General features: G+C 50.8%; 1 protein-coding gene across 2 annotated transcripts; it reads left to right on the plus strand.

Annotated features, from left to right (window-relative positions):
- Positions 1 to 298: 298 nt before the first annotated feature.
- tecta (tectorin alpha) lies at positions 299 to 17,513 on the plus strand. Of its 2 annotated transcripts, XM_052047236.1 has the most exons (24): positions 302 to 2,050; positions 3,359 to 3,423; positions 3,511 to 3,650; positions 3,732 to 4,019; positions 4,802 to 4,939; positions 5,125 to 5,290; positions 5,442 to 5,854; positions 5,964 to 6,534; positions 6,711 to 7,321; positions 7,705 to 8,275; positions 8,768 to 9,396; positions 9,563 to 10,187; positions 10,317 to 10,516; positions 10,714 to 11,094; positions 11,167 to 11,453; positions 11,610 to 11,890; positions 11,975 to 12,085; positions 12,361 to 12,563; positions 12,642 to 12,805; positions 12,879 to 13,127; positions 14,209 to 14,371; positions 14,456 to 14,540; positions 14,616 to 14,735; positions 15,896 to 17,513. In XM_052047236.1, exons 1-24 carry the CDS (start codon positions 2,019 to 2,021, stop codon positions 15,976 to 15,978), a joined length of 6,576 nt encoding a protein of 2,191 aa, XP_051903196.1. In that variant the 5' UTR covers positions 302 to 2,018; the 3' UTR covers positions 15,979 to 17,513. The 2 variants fall into 2 exon arrangements, 1 of the variants encoding a protein (XP_051903196.1); XR_007959094.1 differs by lacking the exons at positions 12,642 to 12,805; positions 12,879 to 13,127; positions 14,209 to 14,371; ... (1 more) ...; positions 14,616 to 14,735; positions 15,896 to 17,513 and having other exon boundaries at positions 299 to 2,050; positions 11,978 to 12,085; positions 12,361 to 12,399.
- Positions 17,514 to 17,556: the final 43 nt, after the last annotated feature.

Genomic DNA, 17,556 nt, shown 5'->3' on the forward strand with positions numbered 1-17,556 from the left:
GGGGGGGTATCCAGTCCTGGACCTGCTTTGTGAAGGTCAGGCTTGATGGGTTCCCCAGAAGATGTGATGCTGCGAATGTATACCTTGACCGGGATTGCATCGGGTAACCAGTTGAAAGCAAGCCCTCGACCCTCTGTTGGTTGTCATCTATAAATAGAAACTGTTATAACTTCAGCTAGAAACCTGGTTGTATCTTCCCATCTGTCCCAAGTTGTTGTTGAATTTGCTCAATTTGACTTTAAGTGGTTGCACTTAATGAAATAATTTGTCTGGATCCAGATACATATTTTTAAACTATATGTCCAGTGTACTTATGTTTTATTCTTTTCTTTAGTGTCGTGGCGGCGTGGCTCTTCTCACAGTTTGAATTTGACTTTCAAGAAGAAGTGGCAATAAAACAGGCCAAAATCCATATTTCAGGAGTTGAGGCAAGAGTGCTGAAATGCGTGTTGGGTAAAGATAATATTAAATGTTTCTGCAAGTGGCAGGTCAAATTTCTGCTGGCAAGGCATTCCGGAGTATTCCAGCCTATATATACAATGCTGTCCAACTTTTTATCTCTCCACACACCGGAAGACCAGCATGTTGTGAGGCAAAGGCCGGGGAAGGAATTTAAGGTAAGGCTGACGCAAAATTTGAGACCAAACATGGCAACCAGCATGGAGTAAAACCAGACAAAGTAGAAAAGTGACCAAAGATGGCCGTCTACCTCCGTTACAGCGTCTGATCCTACCTCCAAAATCTTAAAATTGCCAGTTCTGCATCAGTGCCCCCCCCCACAAAAAAAAACATCACTTTCTCCCTGCCTGTTTTTTTTTTTTTTTTAACCAGTTGTTGCATCAATGAATAGTAACTTTACCGTGAGGTCCTATCACGACACTTGCATCTTTTCTACTGTATTCTCACACACACACACACAACGCCTTTCCGAAAACACCAATCCAAGTCAGGAACCTCTTCTCGGACACCCGGTCATGGGTAACTCTTGATATCCTCCGCCTTTGTGTGCTTCCGCCTTTCACCGATGAGTATGCGTCCATTTATGCCCCCGTCTTGAGTGGGGTTCATAAAAGAAGCCTCAGCTAAGGGAGCATCGGTGTGTCTTAATGGTAGCGCAGGTCCTGGCCTCACTCCTGGAGGCTTTCACACGTCTTGCTTCCCCGCCCGATCCTGCTCTCCAGTTACTCCCCACTGTCCTCCCGCAACAAAGCCCCCGACTCAGCGCCCTGCGAACCCCCTTTCCCACACCCCATCAACGCATACCCACCTGAGATTTCATCCATTTGCTATCGGGCGAGCATCTCCGGAGACTGCTTGTCTTGCGGATTCTCGCGCGTGACGCTTTGCCTAATTAAATAGGAAGCGAGATGTAGTACCCTGAGTGACTCGTGTGAATTCCGTAATTTGAGCTCGATTGAAGGAACAGACGGTTTCTTCGTAAGATGCTACCGTTAAAAAAAAAAAAAAAAGAAACAAAGCAAAAAGACCAAATTCAAGCGATCTTCCGTTAGCGTCGTTAGCGGCTGAGATAAAAAGCGTTATATCTCAGCCGTTTTACGCTTACTAAATTTTCACCACTAAATCACCCAAAACAACCGTTTTTCCTAAAACGCGTCCCCGAATAATTCTCTTTCCAGACCAAAAAATAAATAAAAATTAAAACTGCAATCATGGTTTTCCCTAAACTGGACTTTTCCGTTCTTAAACGTTAACATCTCTCCATCATTATTCGACATCTCCACCTCCCTCCACTCCTTCACTTCCTGACATTCCTGCCCCGTCCGTCCCTCCCTTCGCCCACCCCAGCCCACATCTCCTCCCCTCTGATCCCCACTTAAATTGAAGTCGGTCCTGCGAAAGTCGCCTCTTGCGCACTTTCGACACATGACCGACCGCTTTCAGAGGACTCGTGTTTGATTTGCGGAAGCTGGAAATCGGACGCCGTCCACCTGTTTGACCCGCGGATGCTCGTCCGCTGGATGGGACTGCGCCGCGTGGAGGTTGCCAGGTTGGATTAGATGAGTGCCCCACGCCCATCTCGTCAAGGCAGGTGAGTGCCCGTCACGCGACGACAACGTTAAAATCTACAAAGCTTCAAATTGCATATTCGTTTATTCATTTAATCCCTTATCACATTCATTCGCAATTATTAACCGTAGCCCAGCAATGTAAAAAAAATAGTCACTTAAATAGGTGGAGTATACTGTAGACGTTAAGTGTATTTTAGACGAGTACTCCGTATCATTCGGATACATTTTTTTAAGTGAAAAATATGTTATTAATAAAATTCAACCAATGAAAATTTTGTTACTAAAGTAAAAAAAAAACTAGAACAGAAGGGGACAAAAAATGTTCAAATAGAAAATAAGTTTACTGTTATGTCAGCATTATTACTGTTTTGCTTATGAAATACAAATTCCAGAAGAGCACCGCAAGCTAAGCTACTGTATATATTTTTAATAATTGACCTTTAATTGTCAATCGATATTCTCCAGATCTTTCATGCTTCGGGGCTGTCCCTGGGCAAGGCAGTGTTTCACCCCACATTTAAATTCCCATGCTTCAAAGTTTACATTATATTTCAGGCATTGCACTCTTAGTCTGATAAGCACTGAGAGTGGAATTGATTTTTTTTTAAAAAGTTGACCTCATCTGACCTCTAGGCCTTTTCCTATGCCACCTCTGAATCAAATCAATCAATCAATAAGCCTCAGTTTGGACTGCACACTTCCACAAAAGTCAAATATAGTGGGAAAATGTCCGGAGTGTATCTGCGCCGATGGGAGGCGGAGTTTGCCAAGCTGCTGCCACACTGCTATGACCTTGGCAAGCCAAACCCATCCCTCCAAGCTATTAGTCCCCCCCACCCCCCGTCCCCTCACACCGCAGCCGCCCCCTCTATGGTAATATGGTGTAAGGCGGCCTTGTGGCATTCGAATTGGAGAACAATCCTGTAATGCCTCCTCGCATGGGGACCGTAAGGCTAATGTGATCCTGACACATTGTCCCGGCACGCATAATGGCTTCTTTTCAGGTGCTCCTCTCGGGGGAGACCTGGGAGCCTGCGCTTTAAGAAGTAGTAGCCAGGACATGATCTCAAATGGCCAAAACATGGTTTATGATGATAAAGAATGCGACTTGTGTTCGCTCCATAATATTCCGTGTGAGCACTAATGGTCCCAGTGGTCAGGCCACAATGTGGTGTGACTTGCCTGGTGGTGCCAGAGGTCAACACCGAAGACGGTCTGTGATGGGACGAGGGCGGGGTCCAAGAACCTCCCTTTGGCTCCATCAAGGCAGGGCTTCTGTCCAGTATCTCTGATTCTGGATTCCATCTTCATTCTTCATGCTTTTGTAGGATGGTGACACCAGACATTGCGGTCCTTCTGCTCTTGATCGTCAGCGTCGCCGCCTGCACGAGAAGTACGAGATCTCACACCACAACGGCCCTCGCATCGGCACATTCTCTTGAGATCCATCTATCGCTTTTTGTTTTGTGCTCCGTTTTAGTTGCTACTCGGGATGTCTTGTATCCATTTGGACCCGCCCACATGGATCTGGAGACCCCCAAGATGGATGACGGGAGCTCCCCTGAGATTCCTCTGCTTGTGCCCTTCATTTTCTTCAGTACCCCCTACCGCACCATCTACGTAAGACGCGACCATGAACCTTTTCCCCTTTGACATAAAGCTGGTTGAAGGAAGTTGATTTTAACCAAATTGTTTACTCAGGTCAACAACAATGGCGTGATATCCTTCAGCGAGCATGTGAGCCAGTTTACGCCAGAAGCGTTCCCCCTGAGCGACAGCCGGTCCTTCATCGCCCCCCTCTGGGCGGATGTGCACAACGGGATCCGTGGAGACATCTACTACAGGGAAACCACCCTGCCGCAGATACTGGAGAGGGCGACGCATGACGTGCGCCGGCATTTCAAGAACATCCCCGACTTCACGGCCACCTGGGCCTTTGTCGCCACGTGGCATCAGGTCACCTTCTACGGCGGGAGCCAGACCACCCCGGTAATGGCCAAAAACCGACATTGTACAATTGTTTTTGTGGAACGTTGTGCTTGAATGCTGCCATCAGCTTCATTTTGACGATGGGAACTTCTGCCTAAAACTAGGAATGTTTGTATGACCGTTAGAAGTTGGTCCAAATTTAGATCTGAGTTATTTATCCAGGAAGGGACGGTTACTTATCAGGGAAGATCCTACTGTAAAGGGGTAATGCGTGAGGTACAATTGTAAGAACTTGACTCTGAAACCAGAAACCTTTCGAGGACTGCAGAAACTGGTGTCAAAGTGATGTTCTAGACCAGTCTTCCTCAACTGGCGGACCGCGATCCACGACCGGACCACCGACCTGCTCTGTTCGGACCCTCGGCAAATTGTATCAAATAAAAAAATTATAAAGTGATTTTTACGTTATACATTTTCAATTTTGGACCATAATCTGCGCATTACCGCTTGTTAAAATTATCCGTTGTATTCTTTGCGCGCACTAACAGATGTAATGCAGAGAACCGCAGCAGCGCGACTTTGTGTGTATAATGTTTGACTAACTGGAGACCGTGGCTGAGCAGGGCATGTGGGCGATAACGATGTACCGATATCAAAAGAAGACCTAACTGAGGTCTAGTACTCTCTAAGGTCCAGGAAGTTTCAGGGTAAACTGCTGATCGGATTGCTAATTTTATCATTTCTAGACATGTATGCCATTTTGTTGGTTTTCGTTGATGCACGTTGCTTGGTCTGTTTCTCTCTTTTGTAAAACTGTTTCACTCCTCTTGTTTGATTAAAAGGTGAACACATTCCAAACTGTGCTAATCTCAGATGGTGCCGTGTCCTTCGCCTTGTTCATCTATGAGGAAATCACTTGGAGCACAGGCACGGCCAGTGGCGGAGATCCGCTTACCGGACTAGGTGGCACCACAGCTCAGGTACCGTACAGAGGGCCCTTGCTTTATGACAGTCCGGACATCGAGGTTCTGTCACCGTGATCGAGTTCTGTTCCTATAACAGTGACAGAACCTCGGGACTGTCTGAACTTTGTCGTAAACGGGGGGGATCCGCCGTACGCAACCCGATGACGAAGGCTGCCTCATAGTCGTCCGCCCCTTTCCAGTCAGGTTTTAATGGCGGGGAAGTTGGACAATTCTTGAACCTGCCGGTATCGCGGAGCAACGATGTGGTGAACATTGAACAGACGACCAATGTGAACATTCCCGGACGCTGGGTCTTCCGCGTCGACCCGGAGCTGATCGATCCCGCCAATGGCTGCAGTTACAATGGCAAGTTCGCCCTTCGTTGTTGCATGAAATTGTCTGCTACGTTAACAGACAGCGCGGCGACACATACCAACCAAAAATGCGATGCTAACGGGCACATCGAATGGTCTCGTTTGTAAAGTCTCTCCAAATCTAAGTCCCGCAAATTCTCTAGGTCGTTTTTACAGACGAGGGGAGGTCTTCTGGCTGTCGGACCGCTGCTCGCAGCGATGCCGCTGCCTGGATGTGGACAACGAGGTGCTCTGCCAAGACGCTCGGTGTGGCCAACTGGAGACCTGCGAGCAGCAGGAAGGAGCTTTCTACTGCCAGCCCACCCGCACCAGTACCTGCGTGGTGTTCGGCGACCCGCACTACCATACCTTCGACGGTCTCCTCTACCACTTTCAAGGAACCTGTACCTACCTGCTGGCTCGGCCTTGCTGGGAAGCGGCCGGGCTGCCCTTCTTCAGCGTACAGGCCAAAAACGAGGACCGCGGCGTGTCTGCCGTCTCCTGGTTGAGAGATGTAACCGTGGAGGTGTACGGTCACCGAGTCACGTTGCTGAAAGGAACTTTGGGAACTGTTGAGGTGAGGAAATGATAATCGAGTGTGAATTGGGGTGGATGTCATTTGGTTTTCTCATGTTTGAGGCGGACCGTATCCCGTGACTGAGAATCTTCTGATCTGGTCTCTCTAGGTGGATGACTTGTTGAAGACTTTACCGGTTCAGCTTCAACTCGGTGCCGTTAGAATCTACCAGTCCGGGTTGGCTGTCGCTTTAGAAACAGACTTTGGACTCTTGGTGACGTACGATGGGCAGCACTACGCCTCCATCTCCCTGCCGAGCTCTTACTTCAACAACACGTGCGGCCTCTGCGGGAACTACAACGACGACCCCGCCGACGATCCCGTCCTTCCCGACGGCACCCTTGCGGAAACCGTGGCCGAGCTGGGCGGCGGCTGGCGAGCCGAGGGCGCTGACTGGCATTGCACCGACGGTTGCGTGGACAACTGCAGTGTGTGCGACGCGCAAACGGAGGCCTTCTTCTTTGGGCCGGACTACTGCGGACTCATAAACAAAACGGACGGCCCGTTCAGGGACTGCAGAGCTGTGGTGGATCCCACCGCCTTCGTGTTCAGTTGCGTCTATGATATGTGTAGCAACAAGGACAACATCACGACACTCTGCCACGCCATCCAGGCCTACGCTCTGGCCTGTCAGGCACTGGGCGTCACCATCCGTCGCTGGAGGTCTCGCACGTTCTGTGGTGAGTTCCACATTGACAATCTGTCCACGTTTCTTCGTCAATTCAAACCACTTTGATGCATTTGAAAGATTTCGAACGCCCCGACATTTGGGATTCAGCGATGTCGCGCAATCTCGACACAAGCTCCGTTCTCCAGCTAATGTATTGTTTTGTTTCTGTGCCGTGTCGGATTTCAGCGCTGACATGCCCGCCGTTTAGCCACTACCAAGTGTGCACCAGCGCCTGTCCAGCCTCCTGCTCGGATGTCACCGCACCCTTGTACTGCGCCCACCCTTGCACCGAGGGCTGCCGGTGCAACCAAGGCTACGTCCTCAGCGGCAGCCATTGCGTCCAGCTGGACGACTGTGGCTGTGAGCACAACGGCCTCTATTACCCACTCAATGACACTTTTTGGGCCGGGCCAGACGGTCGCGAAGGCGAATGTAGCCTCCGCTGCGTCTGCGCGGCCGCGGGCCAAATCTCTTGCTTCAACAAGTCTTGCAAGGAGGGCGAGGTGTGCGCGGCGGAGGTGGGCACGCTGGGTTGCTACCCTCGGCGGGAGGGGCTGTGTTCAATGGCTCAGAGCGCTGTGACATCATCCTTTGACGGCGCCTTCCTGCTGTTCCCAGATGACAGCTCCTACTACCTGCTGAGGCTCTGTGGCGCTGTGCCCGCTAATGGCTCAATGGTGGAGGTGAAGATAGGCAGACGGCTGGTGAACAAAGGCCCTGCTTGGAAAAGACCTGTGGTAGTTACGGTTGCTAGCCTGGAGGTTCATCTGGGAGGGCTGGATTTAGAAACAGTCAAGGTGAGTTGCAGCATTTCCCCGTGTAGAGGCGGCGTGCGCTGGCCATGGCAAATTTGCCTTTAGCGGATTTTGGGGGGGGGGGGGGGAGCTACAGTCCCAGTCCAAAATTTGGAGGCACCCTTGAAATGTCGAGAATAATATATTCCCAAAAGGTCTTGATGCCAAAATGAACAATATTGAAGTGAGTTGAGGAGCTTCACTACATTCATTTGCAATGTATGTTTTGATCATTTTGAGTGTTTCAATTTTGGTTTCTGCAGCAGTTCATTTTTAAGGGTTATTTGGCATTCTGCGGATAAATGTTCTTTCCTGGACCAAAAAGTTTGAGAACCCCTGCTCTCAACTGTACTTCTCTGCCTGATGATCTGTTTTTGGTGTCCTAGGTCAACGGCGAACCAATCGCCCTCCCCTACGTCCATCCGACGCAAACTATAAAGGTCTACAGGGCATCAGGCAACGCCACAGTGGTGGAATCCCGACCTCATCTTCGCGTTCACTACGCACAAAGCGGATCCATCAACATCTCGCTCTCCGTCGCATTTTACAACGTCACCTGCGGCCTGTGCGGAGTCTTCAACGGCGATCCCGCCGACGACTTCCGCCTCCCCAACGGACGCCTAGCCGAGTCGGCCTCGCAGTTCTCGGATGGCTGGCGTTCCATCGCTGATGACATCAGCTGCAACGGAGACTGCGACGACTTGTACCGTACGTGCACGGACCTGCGCCTCTACCAGAGTCCGAGGATGTGCGGCAACATCAACGACCCCGGGAACGGCTCTTTCGTGGCGTGTCACGGTGCCGTCAACCCGTCGCCGTTTTTCCGGAACTGCTTGTACAACATGTGCGTGAAGGACGGCAACCGCTCGGCGCTGTGCTCCTCGCTGCAAGCTTACGCCGCCGCCTGCCAGGATGCTCAGGTGGTCCTCACTTCTTGGAGGACGGCCACCGACTGCCGTAAGTAGAAGAGCTTCAGCTAAGCTAAGCTAAGCTAAGCGTGAACGTTCTTGTTAATTCCCAAAGACGTTTTTAAACGTCTTTCCAGACTAGGTCTAGAATTGGCGGGTACTGAATGAGTTAAGCACTCTTTGGAACGGGGTACCGAGACGAAAAGTGCTTTTGAGTCTATGCCGTGACATCACAGTGATTTTGTGGTTAGCGCGTATGCGATCAAGATTTGGAAACAAATGAAAAAAAGGAGAATGCATGCATCTGTGGTGAATTGCGGGCCACAACATAATGTGCCTTTGAGCCTCTCTTAGAACAGGGCTTAAAATCCCATGGCACACTTGGTTTTTGGCAAACGGGGCTGCCCTGGCACCGCGAATGGAGTATAAATGGACCACTTGCGAATCTGCGCTTTTCATGGCTAAAATTAGGAATGTTCATGAAGGCTCATCTCTCAGCATTCTCACATGGCATGATTGGTTTCTTTCTACCACTTCCCAGTGCTTCCCTGTCCGGCCAACAGCCATTTCGACGAGTGCGCCAGCGCCTGCCCCCTAACGTGCGCCGGGCTGGACCAGCCGGAGGTGCCCTGCCCGTTGCCGTGCGGCGAGGGCTGCCGTTGCACGGACGGCTTCGCCCTGCGGGACGGTCTGTGCGTGTCGCACGGCGACTGCGGCTGTGCCGGCCCCGATCCGGACCGCCGGCTGCCCGCCAACCACACTTTCTGGACGGACCGGGACTGCCTGGAGCGCTGCTACTGCAATGGGTCGGACAACGACGTGTACTGCCTTGCGGCGCCTTGCCTCCCCGAGGAGTACTGCCAGGAGGATAACGGGTTGTACTACTGCAGGCCTCGCACCGAGGCCCTTTGCGTGGCGGCCGGTTACGGGCACTTCCTGCCATTCGGCGGCGTCCCGTTTGAGCTACAGAGCTCTTGTAGACTGAGCTTGGCCACCACGCGTTGCGGGGGCGGAGACGGCGCAAGCTCGAATGGAAGCTTGCCTCCGTTTAAATTATTAGCTCTTAATGAGGACAGGGAAACGGGACAAGGGGTTTGGGTGAGAGGTTTCGTGCTGGAGGTCTTTGACTTTGAGATCGAGGTGTCCCGAAGTTACAAGAACACCGCCGTGGTGAGTCAATGGTGAAAGATCACGCGAAAAAGAGTTTTATTTATATTCAACGGCAGAGGCTGTGGAGTGGAATCCTTAGTCGATTACTCGTCGATTATTAGTCGATTACTCCTCTCGTCAATACTTTAAACCCGAAAGTGAGACTTTGTTCTTTGTTTCTTTTCAGGTGAATGAGGAACGCCTTTCCCTTCCCGTGAGGCTCGGCCCGGGAAAGGTCACCATCTTTACTTTGGGCGCGCTGCTGGTCCTGGAGACGGACTTTGGTCTCAAGGTGGCCTTCGACTGGAACACCCTGCTTGTGTTGACTTTACCCCGTCACCTCTACAACGCATCCTGCGGCCTCTGCGGGGGCTTTCCTTCAGCGCCGGCCGCCCGCGGCGTCGACGATTGGGCCGCAACCTGGGCTGACAGGGACGCTTTCTGCCAGGTGGGCTGCGGCGACTCGTGCCCAAGGTGCGGCCCCCCGCCGGACGATGGCGCTATTGCTTCGGCCGACGACGACGACGACACGGACGACGAACGAGCCTCGGAACTCCGCCTCCGAGACGGTCTCTACGTCTTTGCGGAGCCTGAGGCGGCGAGGCTGTGCGCCCTGACTGCGGATCGACAGGGTGCGTTTGCACGCTGTCACGGCAAGGTGGCGCCAGAGTTCTTTTACCGAAGCTGCCTGCGGGACATCTGCTTGGATGGGGGCGCTCAGGAAACCGTCTGCGGTTGGCTGCAGGCCTACGCCACCACCTGTCAAATGCAAGGGGTACCTACTACCGGCTGGAGGCGCGGTGCGCCATGTGGTGAGTTCCACCAACAAAAATCCTCTCGCTTATATTCTCACCCGCAGGATAAATTGTGAAAAATACGACAACCATTTCACCTTTAAACCAGTGTGCACGTTACTAAATGTCCAACTCGCCTAATCCCAGTCCAGAGGTGTCCGCCGAACAGCCATTACTCCAGCTGCGTGCCGGTCTGCCCGCCCCAGTGCGCCCCCGCCCGCAACCAGAGGGACTGCAGCCAGGATTGCGTTGAGGGCTGCCAATGTGACCAGGGCTTTGTTCTCAACGGCAAAAGCTGCATCCTGCCTCAAGACTGCGGCTGCTACACTGACGGGAAGTACTACGAGGTCGGTGTCGCACCCGGCGTTGTACGATCGCATGTGTAGTTGACGTCCCGGCAGTCAGGAGCGAATTTGTATCGGCATTACCTTGAATCTGAAGTTGTTGGTGACGGGAACGCACGATTTAACCTGCTTACGTTTAGCATAGAATAGCCACAAAAAAGCAAAAGCCATCACTTGTCGAAAACGTATCTCATTTGTAGTCCAAACAGCTGTTCTGGAATGGCGATTGCTCCAAACGTTGCCGGTGCATCGGCCGCAACCTGGTCCACTGCAACCCGCGGCGCTGCAAGGCGGACGAGGAGTGCGGCCTGCGCCACGGCGCGCGCGGCTGCTTCGCGCGACGCTCCCAGCAGTGCGTGGCGTCGGGCGGAGGCGTGTTCAAGACCTTTGACGGCGCCTCGCTGCGCCTGCCCGCCTCTTGCTCCTTTGTGCTGTCCACCAACTGCCACAAGCTGCCCGACCTCTCGTTCCAGCTCATCGCCAACTTCGACAAGTGGAGCGTGCCCAACCTCACCGCCATTTCACATGTCTACCTCTACATCAACGAGGAGAAGATCCTCGTCTCGGGCAACATGGTCAAGGTGCGGCGGGGTAGCCCAGCGCCAGGTTTCCTTACGCGGACGCGCCGCTTACAATCATTGATCCCGGCGCAGGTGAACGGCACCCCGGTGTCGATGCCTTTCGTGACCGGTCTGATGACGCGGCTGTCGGCGTCGGAGGGCTTCGTCGACATCCACTCGCCGCAGGACATCCGGGTGCGCTACAACCGCTTCAACGCGCTGAGTGTCAGCATGGGGGCGCGGTTGCGGGACAAGCTGTGCGGCCTGTGCGGCAACTTCAACGGCGACCCCGCCGACGACTACATCACCTCCACGGGGAGGGCGGCCGGCAGCGCTCTGGAGCTCGCCCAGAGCTGGAAAACTAACGGCATTCAGGACAGGTGGGTGAGGAGGCGCACTCGCGGCCTTGGTGGGAGCCACAGGTAGCAAAAGTACTCAACGCTGTGTCCCTGGATAGAAGTTCAGATAGATATCTGTGGAAAATAAAAAAATAGATTTGGTGACAAAAGACATGTCGTTGGATGGTCCTGGATCAGGTGCGACGAGACCCATTACGTGGCCCTGGCCCGGTCGTGCGACAACGCGGCCGTGCTGGCGCTGCAGCGTGAGGACGCGTGCCTGAAGCTGACCGAGCCCAAGGGGTTCTTCCAGCCGTGCCACGGCCTGCTGGACCCGCGACCCTTCTACCGGTCCTGCTACCTGGATGGCTGCTACAACCGGCGCGGCGCCCAAGTGTGCGGCTCGCTGGCCGCTTACGCCGAGGCCTGCCGCTCCATGGGCGTCCTCACCACCGAGTGGATCGCTCAAGAGAATTGCTGTAAGTAGCCTCGCCTGTGCCTGTGCCTGCGTATGTTTGAATACGCATGGCGGCTAACATTGTATGTTGGACCATGTTTTTTAGCAGAATGGATCGACGACCCCTGCGCAACAGAGACCTGCACAAACTTCACATGCGAGCTGGAGAATGGTGGCGACCTGTGCGGATGTCCTGAGTTGCCCCCCAGCCCCGAAGGTTGTCGCCTCTTGTTAGAAATCAGCTAAGCTAGCATCCTAGCTTAGCTAGCTAGCTAGCGCAAGCGGAAAGAAAATTGATTTTTCTTCTTGATATACAGTACATATACAATTTTGATGGGATTTTGAAAAATAGATATTTGTACGCAGCCAGAATCCACGTTCGCTTTTAGTTGACGATTTAAAGGACTCTACCCGCGGGGGCTTTTACCAAAGAGTCTCATGCAGCGCAGTGGCCCATTAGCCTGATCGTTGCGCCTCGCACGTGTACGTCAGGCGACGACGACGTGATCGAGGCGGAGGTGATGTGCAAGCCCGCCGTGATGGAGGTGTCCATCTCCAAGTGCAAGCTCTTCCAGCTGGGCTTCCGGCGCGGCGACGTGCGCGTCAACGACCGGCGATGCGCCGGCGTGGAGGGAGAGGACTACATCTCATTCCACATCAACAACACCAAAGGACACTGCGGCTCCATCGCGCACGTCAGTCAGCGTTCACACCGATTCGGAAACAAATATTCTGGACAATTGTCTTGAGTTGACTGGGATCTGTTTCGACAGTCGAACGGCACGCACATCACGTACAAAAACACCGTGTGGATCGAGAGCGTCAACAACACGGGCAATGTCATCACTCGGGACAAAACCGTCAATGTGGAGTTCTCCTGTGCCTACGAGCTGGACCTGAAAATCTCGCTGGAGACGGTCCTCAAACCCATCCTCAGGTTAGCCAGTTAGCTCGCAGGCGCAGATGCCGTACGCGGACGCTTTGGATGACGTTCCCTTTCCACTCCGCAGCGTGATCAACCTCACCCTGGCCACCCAAGCGGGCAACTTCATCACCAAGATGGCGTTGTACAAGAGTGCCTCATACCGCCAGCCCTACGGGGAGGGCGAGGTGGTCCTCAGCACCCGGGACGTCCTCTACGTGGGCGTCTTCGTGGAGGGCGCCGACGAAAACCAGCTCATCCTGGTGGTCAACACGTGCTGGGCCACGCCGTCGCGCAACAGCAGTGACCGACTCCGCTACGTCATCATCGAGCGAGGGTAGGAAGAATTACCCTTCCTACTTGCTAGCTTAGCTGATTTCTAACAAGAGGTGACAAGGACAAAATCCGACTTCAACGGACAGTTAGGACGGCAGAAAAAATCGTTGCCACCGCCCTACCTACTCTTGAGGACTTGCACACTGCAAGAATCAAGACAAGGGCACGGAAAATCCTCCTGGATCCCCCGCACCCTGCCCACCACCTTTTTAAGCCACTCCCCTCAGGCAGACGCTACAGATCCATGCGCACCAAATCCAGTAAACAGCTTCTTCCCTCTAGCCATTAACTCCTTAAACAGTCACTGACGTAGTCACTCTTCTTGCACCACAAAATGGTACTACAAAACTACTGGTTACTCTAAAATGGTTCAATGATTTTGTTGTTTACGATGATACTAGTGCAGCGTGTTATACCGGAGACAAATTCCTTGTGTGTTCTACATTCATTCATTCATTCATCTTCCGTACCGCTTGATCCTGACTAGGGTCGCGGGGGGTGCTGGAGCCCATCCCAGCCGTCTCCGGGCAGTAGGCGGGGGACATCCTGAATCGGTTGCCAGCCAATCGAAGGGCACACATAGACGAACAACCATCCACGCTCACACTCACAGCTAGGGACAATTTAGAGTGTTCAATCAGCCTGCCATGCATATTTTTGGAATGTGGGAGGAAACCGGAGCACCCGGATAAAACCCACACAGGCCCGGGGAGAACATGCAAACTCCACACAGGGAGGCCGGAGCTGGAATCGAACCCGGTACCTCTGCACTGTGAAGCCGACGTGCTAACCACTGGACTACCGGGCCGCCTGTGTTCTACATACTTGGCCAATAAAGATGATTCTGATTCTGATTAAGTTGCGTCAGATTTAAAAGAATAGTCAGAATAAATCATGATTCTACAAGAAAAAAAAAGATCAGGGCAAAATACAATCAAACATCAAACTGTCTTTTGGCAACTAAGCGCCAGGGGTAGCAAAGCACCCCCAATTTTAATTTCAACCTGATGCCACTGTCATGTTGAATTGTCATATTTAAGTCATAAAATGAACCCATCGTCCGCTTGTTTGAACCTCCTCAGATGCCCCAACGCCAAGGACAACACCATCGGCATGGCGGAAAACGGCGTGTCGCTCGCCTGCCGCTTCCACGTCACCGTCTTCAAGTTCATCGGCGACTACGACCAGGTGCACCTGCACTGCGACGTTTCGCTGTGCGACGCTGAGAGGCACGCCTGCAAAGTGGTGAGGGGACCACCTTCGCCTTGACCCCCCGAGCACTCGTACCGTCAGTTGTCTCATGTTTAAAAAGAATGCGTGGATGTACAGAATTGTCCGCCCAAGAGGAGGATGGCGTCCAAGGATGGGTTACTAAAAGATCACATTCTCAGTGTTGGACCCATTCGAAGACGATGTAAGCCACGTTTTTTGTACCTATTTTCGGCGCGCTTTCTGCTTACAATGTGTTGCGATGGTGGAATGGTCTCAGTGTCGGACTGGTGCGAGGAGGACAACGGCGGCTGTGAGCAGATGTGCACCAGTAAGCCGATTGGTCCCGTGTGCAGCTGCGTCACCGGGATGCTGCAAGCTAACGGGAAGACCTGTCAAAGTAAGTCAATTTCAGGGCCACCTTGACCTAAGTGCATAATTCGATCCGTGACCATGCTTGGAACTCAAATCATGTCAATCAACTCAAATCAATTTTCACCATTGAAATGAATGGAAATGTCAGTCATTTGTTGCAGACCCTCCTGAAAACACGAGCAAAAATTCTTGTATGTTTTTAATAAGAATAATAGCACACGTTTGTTTCATCATTTATTCATTCATTTTCCATACGGCGTTCTGATCACATAACGACAAATGTAAACAATTCAACGGTTTGTGCATCGTGATTTCATGCTTCAGTGTCCATTGACATTGTGCCGCTCCTTCTGGTGGGTGTGGCAGTATCATGGACTTTTCATTTTCCACGCAAAGGATAAAGAATCTATGCCAGTGACTATTTTGTGTTGTTCTGGTGGGTGTGGCAGTATCATGGACTTTTCATTTTCCACGCAAAGGATAAAGAATCTATGCCAGTGACTATTTTGTGTTGTCTGTCTAGATCCCAAAAAACTCTTGTTTTCGCACTTGCTAACATGCTAGTACGTCGAAGAGACAGCCGTCAAAGAGCTTATTTGTACATACAGAACGCTCGCCTGCATTTTCTGTACTGGTACTACTCGTATTGTAAGATTTTGTGACTCTTGAACTAATGGGGACAGGATGTTGTGTAACTCGCTCGTCAGATTTTGCTCACAACTCAGCACAAAATACACCAACAATACACTACACAAACAAAAAAGTATATAATTCATCTTCCAAGCCGCTTGATCCTCACTAGGGTCGCGGGGGTGCTGGAGCCTATCCCAGCTGTCTTCGGGCAGTAGGCGGGGGACACCCTGAATCAGTTGCCAGCCAATCGCAGGGCATACAGAAACGAACAACCATTCGCACTCACACTCACACTCACACCTAGGGACAATTTAGAGCGTTCAATCAGCCTGCAAGGCACGTTTTTGGAATGTGGGAGGAAAACGGAGCACCCGGAGAAAACCCACGCAGGCCCGGGGAGAACATGCAAACTCCACACAGGGAGGCCGGAGCTGGAATCGAACCCGGTACCTCTGCACTGTGAAGCCGATGTGCTAAAGTATAAATGAAAGAAAAACTGCAGCATCATGTCTTCATGTTTTGTTGTTGTTGTTTTTTTTTTTGGTGTCTTAGCTCTGAGTTCCAGCTGCACACTCCCACCCGCTCCACCTGTGCTGAGTGCCGTCGTTTCCGCGTACCTACTTCTCTTTCGCTGACGGACTATCGTGCACAGAAGAGACTTGAACATGCCAGAAAGGCCGTCGGTTCGATTCGTCACTTCCACCTTATTCTGTCCTTCGCTCTTTCTAAGGGTCGTCGCACTTGATGTCCCAAGGTGTGTTTTCTGTCATCATCACTAGGTGGTGGTGAAGGACGAACATTTTAGTCTTCAAATGTCCTCCCAATACGGGCGGGGGAACCTCTGGTGGGAAGGTACGCTTTGCAAGTTCTCATTTTCAGGGAAAAGCCTTCAGAGTTAACATCAAGACATGTTTAATTTTACACAGGAAAAAAACAAGAAAGTATAAGAGAAAAAAATCTGAAAAAGTTTCGGCAATTGACAAAGAAAACATATTTTTTTTCCTAAGAATTACGTTCTAATCGTAAAAATTATTTGCAAAAAGGTTCCCCAGCCCCCGATTAGTCGAGGGATTGTACAGACGTCAATCGAGTAACGCGGCGCTGTACCTCAGGAAATTCCCTCATGCGTGACTTTGGCCGTGTTGTCTAAACACGACATGTGACGACGTCTGGTCTGCTTTTTTTTTTTTTTCATTTGTTCTTTTCAGAGACCGGGACGAGGTGGTGTGTTTTCATTTTGAAAGGTGACATGCTTTTACTGAGAAATGATGACCGCCTCAATGTGATCTTAAAATCGTGATCGGTCCGTTGATTCCAAACTGTTTTAGGGACCCACCAAGTCCTAGACGTAAATGCAGATGGTCCAAGATGATTTTTTTGTTAGAATACAAATTCATTCTTTTAACATAACTGTACAACTTTATTCTAACATTGAAAAAAAAATTGTCAAAATGTTGACACGTGACTATTGCTGCTCGATTTGCGAAATTTTTATTCTTGCAATATTCCGACTCTTCTCATGACATTGACTTTGTTTCTCAAAATTGTGCACGTTATTTTAAGATGTTTTGACAATTCTCATAACAACTTTTCGCGCAAACAGTCTTTCTCGAGCTTTTATTCATTTTAACTATAACAACGTGATAGTATGATTTTAATTTGACATTTTGACGTTGTTCCCCAAAATCTTTAGCTTTTTTTTGGTCTTGTTACGGCCCACGATATTTTGTGACGGTAAATTGTGTATTTGGGATGTGGGTGTTAAAAATTTACCATTGAAGGGTCGTTTCAATTCTCTTAGTAAAATGTTTTACCTTAGAATATTCCGACTTTAATCCCATAGCAACACTAATGATTTTGTCTAATTTTTATTTTTTTGGGTAATAACCGACTTTTTTTTTGTGTGTGGGTGGCTCTCATGATGACGTGTTTTTTTTTTCTTCTAATAATCACTCCCACTTGTTCTGTACATTTGTGACGAAGTAATGAAAGAAATGTTTTATGTGACTTTTGAATAAAAAGTTCTCGTCGTCCATGCGACCGACATTGTTGCCTTGTTGGTCATGCCCCACCAAATATTCATCCGGCATTGAATATGTCGACAAGCCCTGTAGTGTAATGTCTTTCCTAATTCTTTTGTCTGGATATAAACAGTAAGAAAACAAACATACCTATTGAGTCGCGTCATCATCTCACCAAAGCCTCTTACATAA

The sequence above is a fragment of the Hippocampus zosterae genome, chromosome 16 (genome assembly GCF_025434085.1).
Source record: "Hippocampus zosterae strain Florida chromosome 16, ASM2543408v3, whole genome shotgun sequence".
In the NCBI taxonomy this organism is placed as follows: domain Eukaryota; kingdom Metazoa; phylum Chordata; class Actinopteri; order Syngnathiformes; family Syngnathidae; genus Hippocampus; species Hippocampus zosterae.

Bases quoted from the DNA above. Each gene is read 5' to 3' on its own strand.
- tecta (XM_052047236.1), top strand. From the start codon at position 2,019: ATGAGTGCCCCACGCCCATCTCGTCAAGGCAG. The intron at 3,424-3,510 runs GTACGAGATCTC...GCTCCGTTTTAG, and splicing joins CGTCGCCGCCTGCACGAGAA to TTGCTACTCGGGATGTCTTG. The intron at 3,651-3,731 runs GTAAGACGCGAC...TTGTTTACTCAG, and splicing joins CCCCCTACCGCACCATCTAC to GTCAACAACAATGGCGTGAT.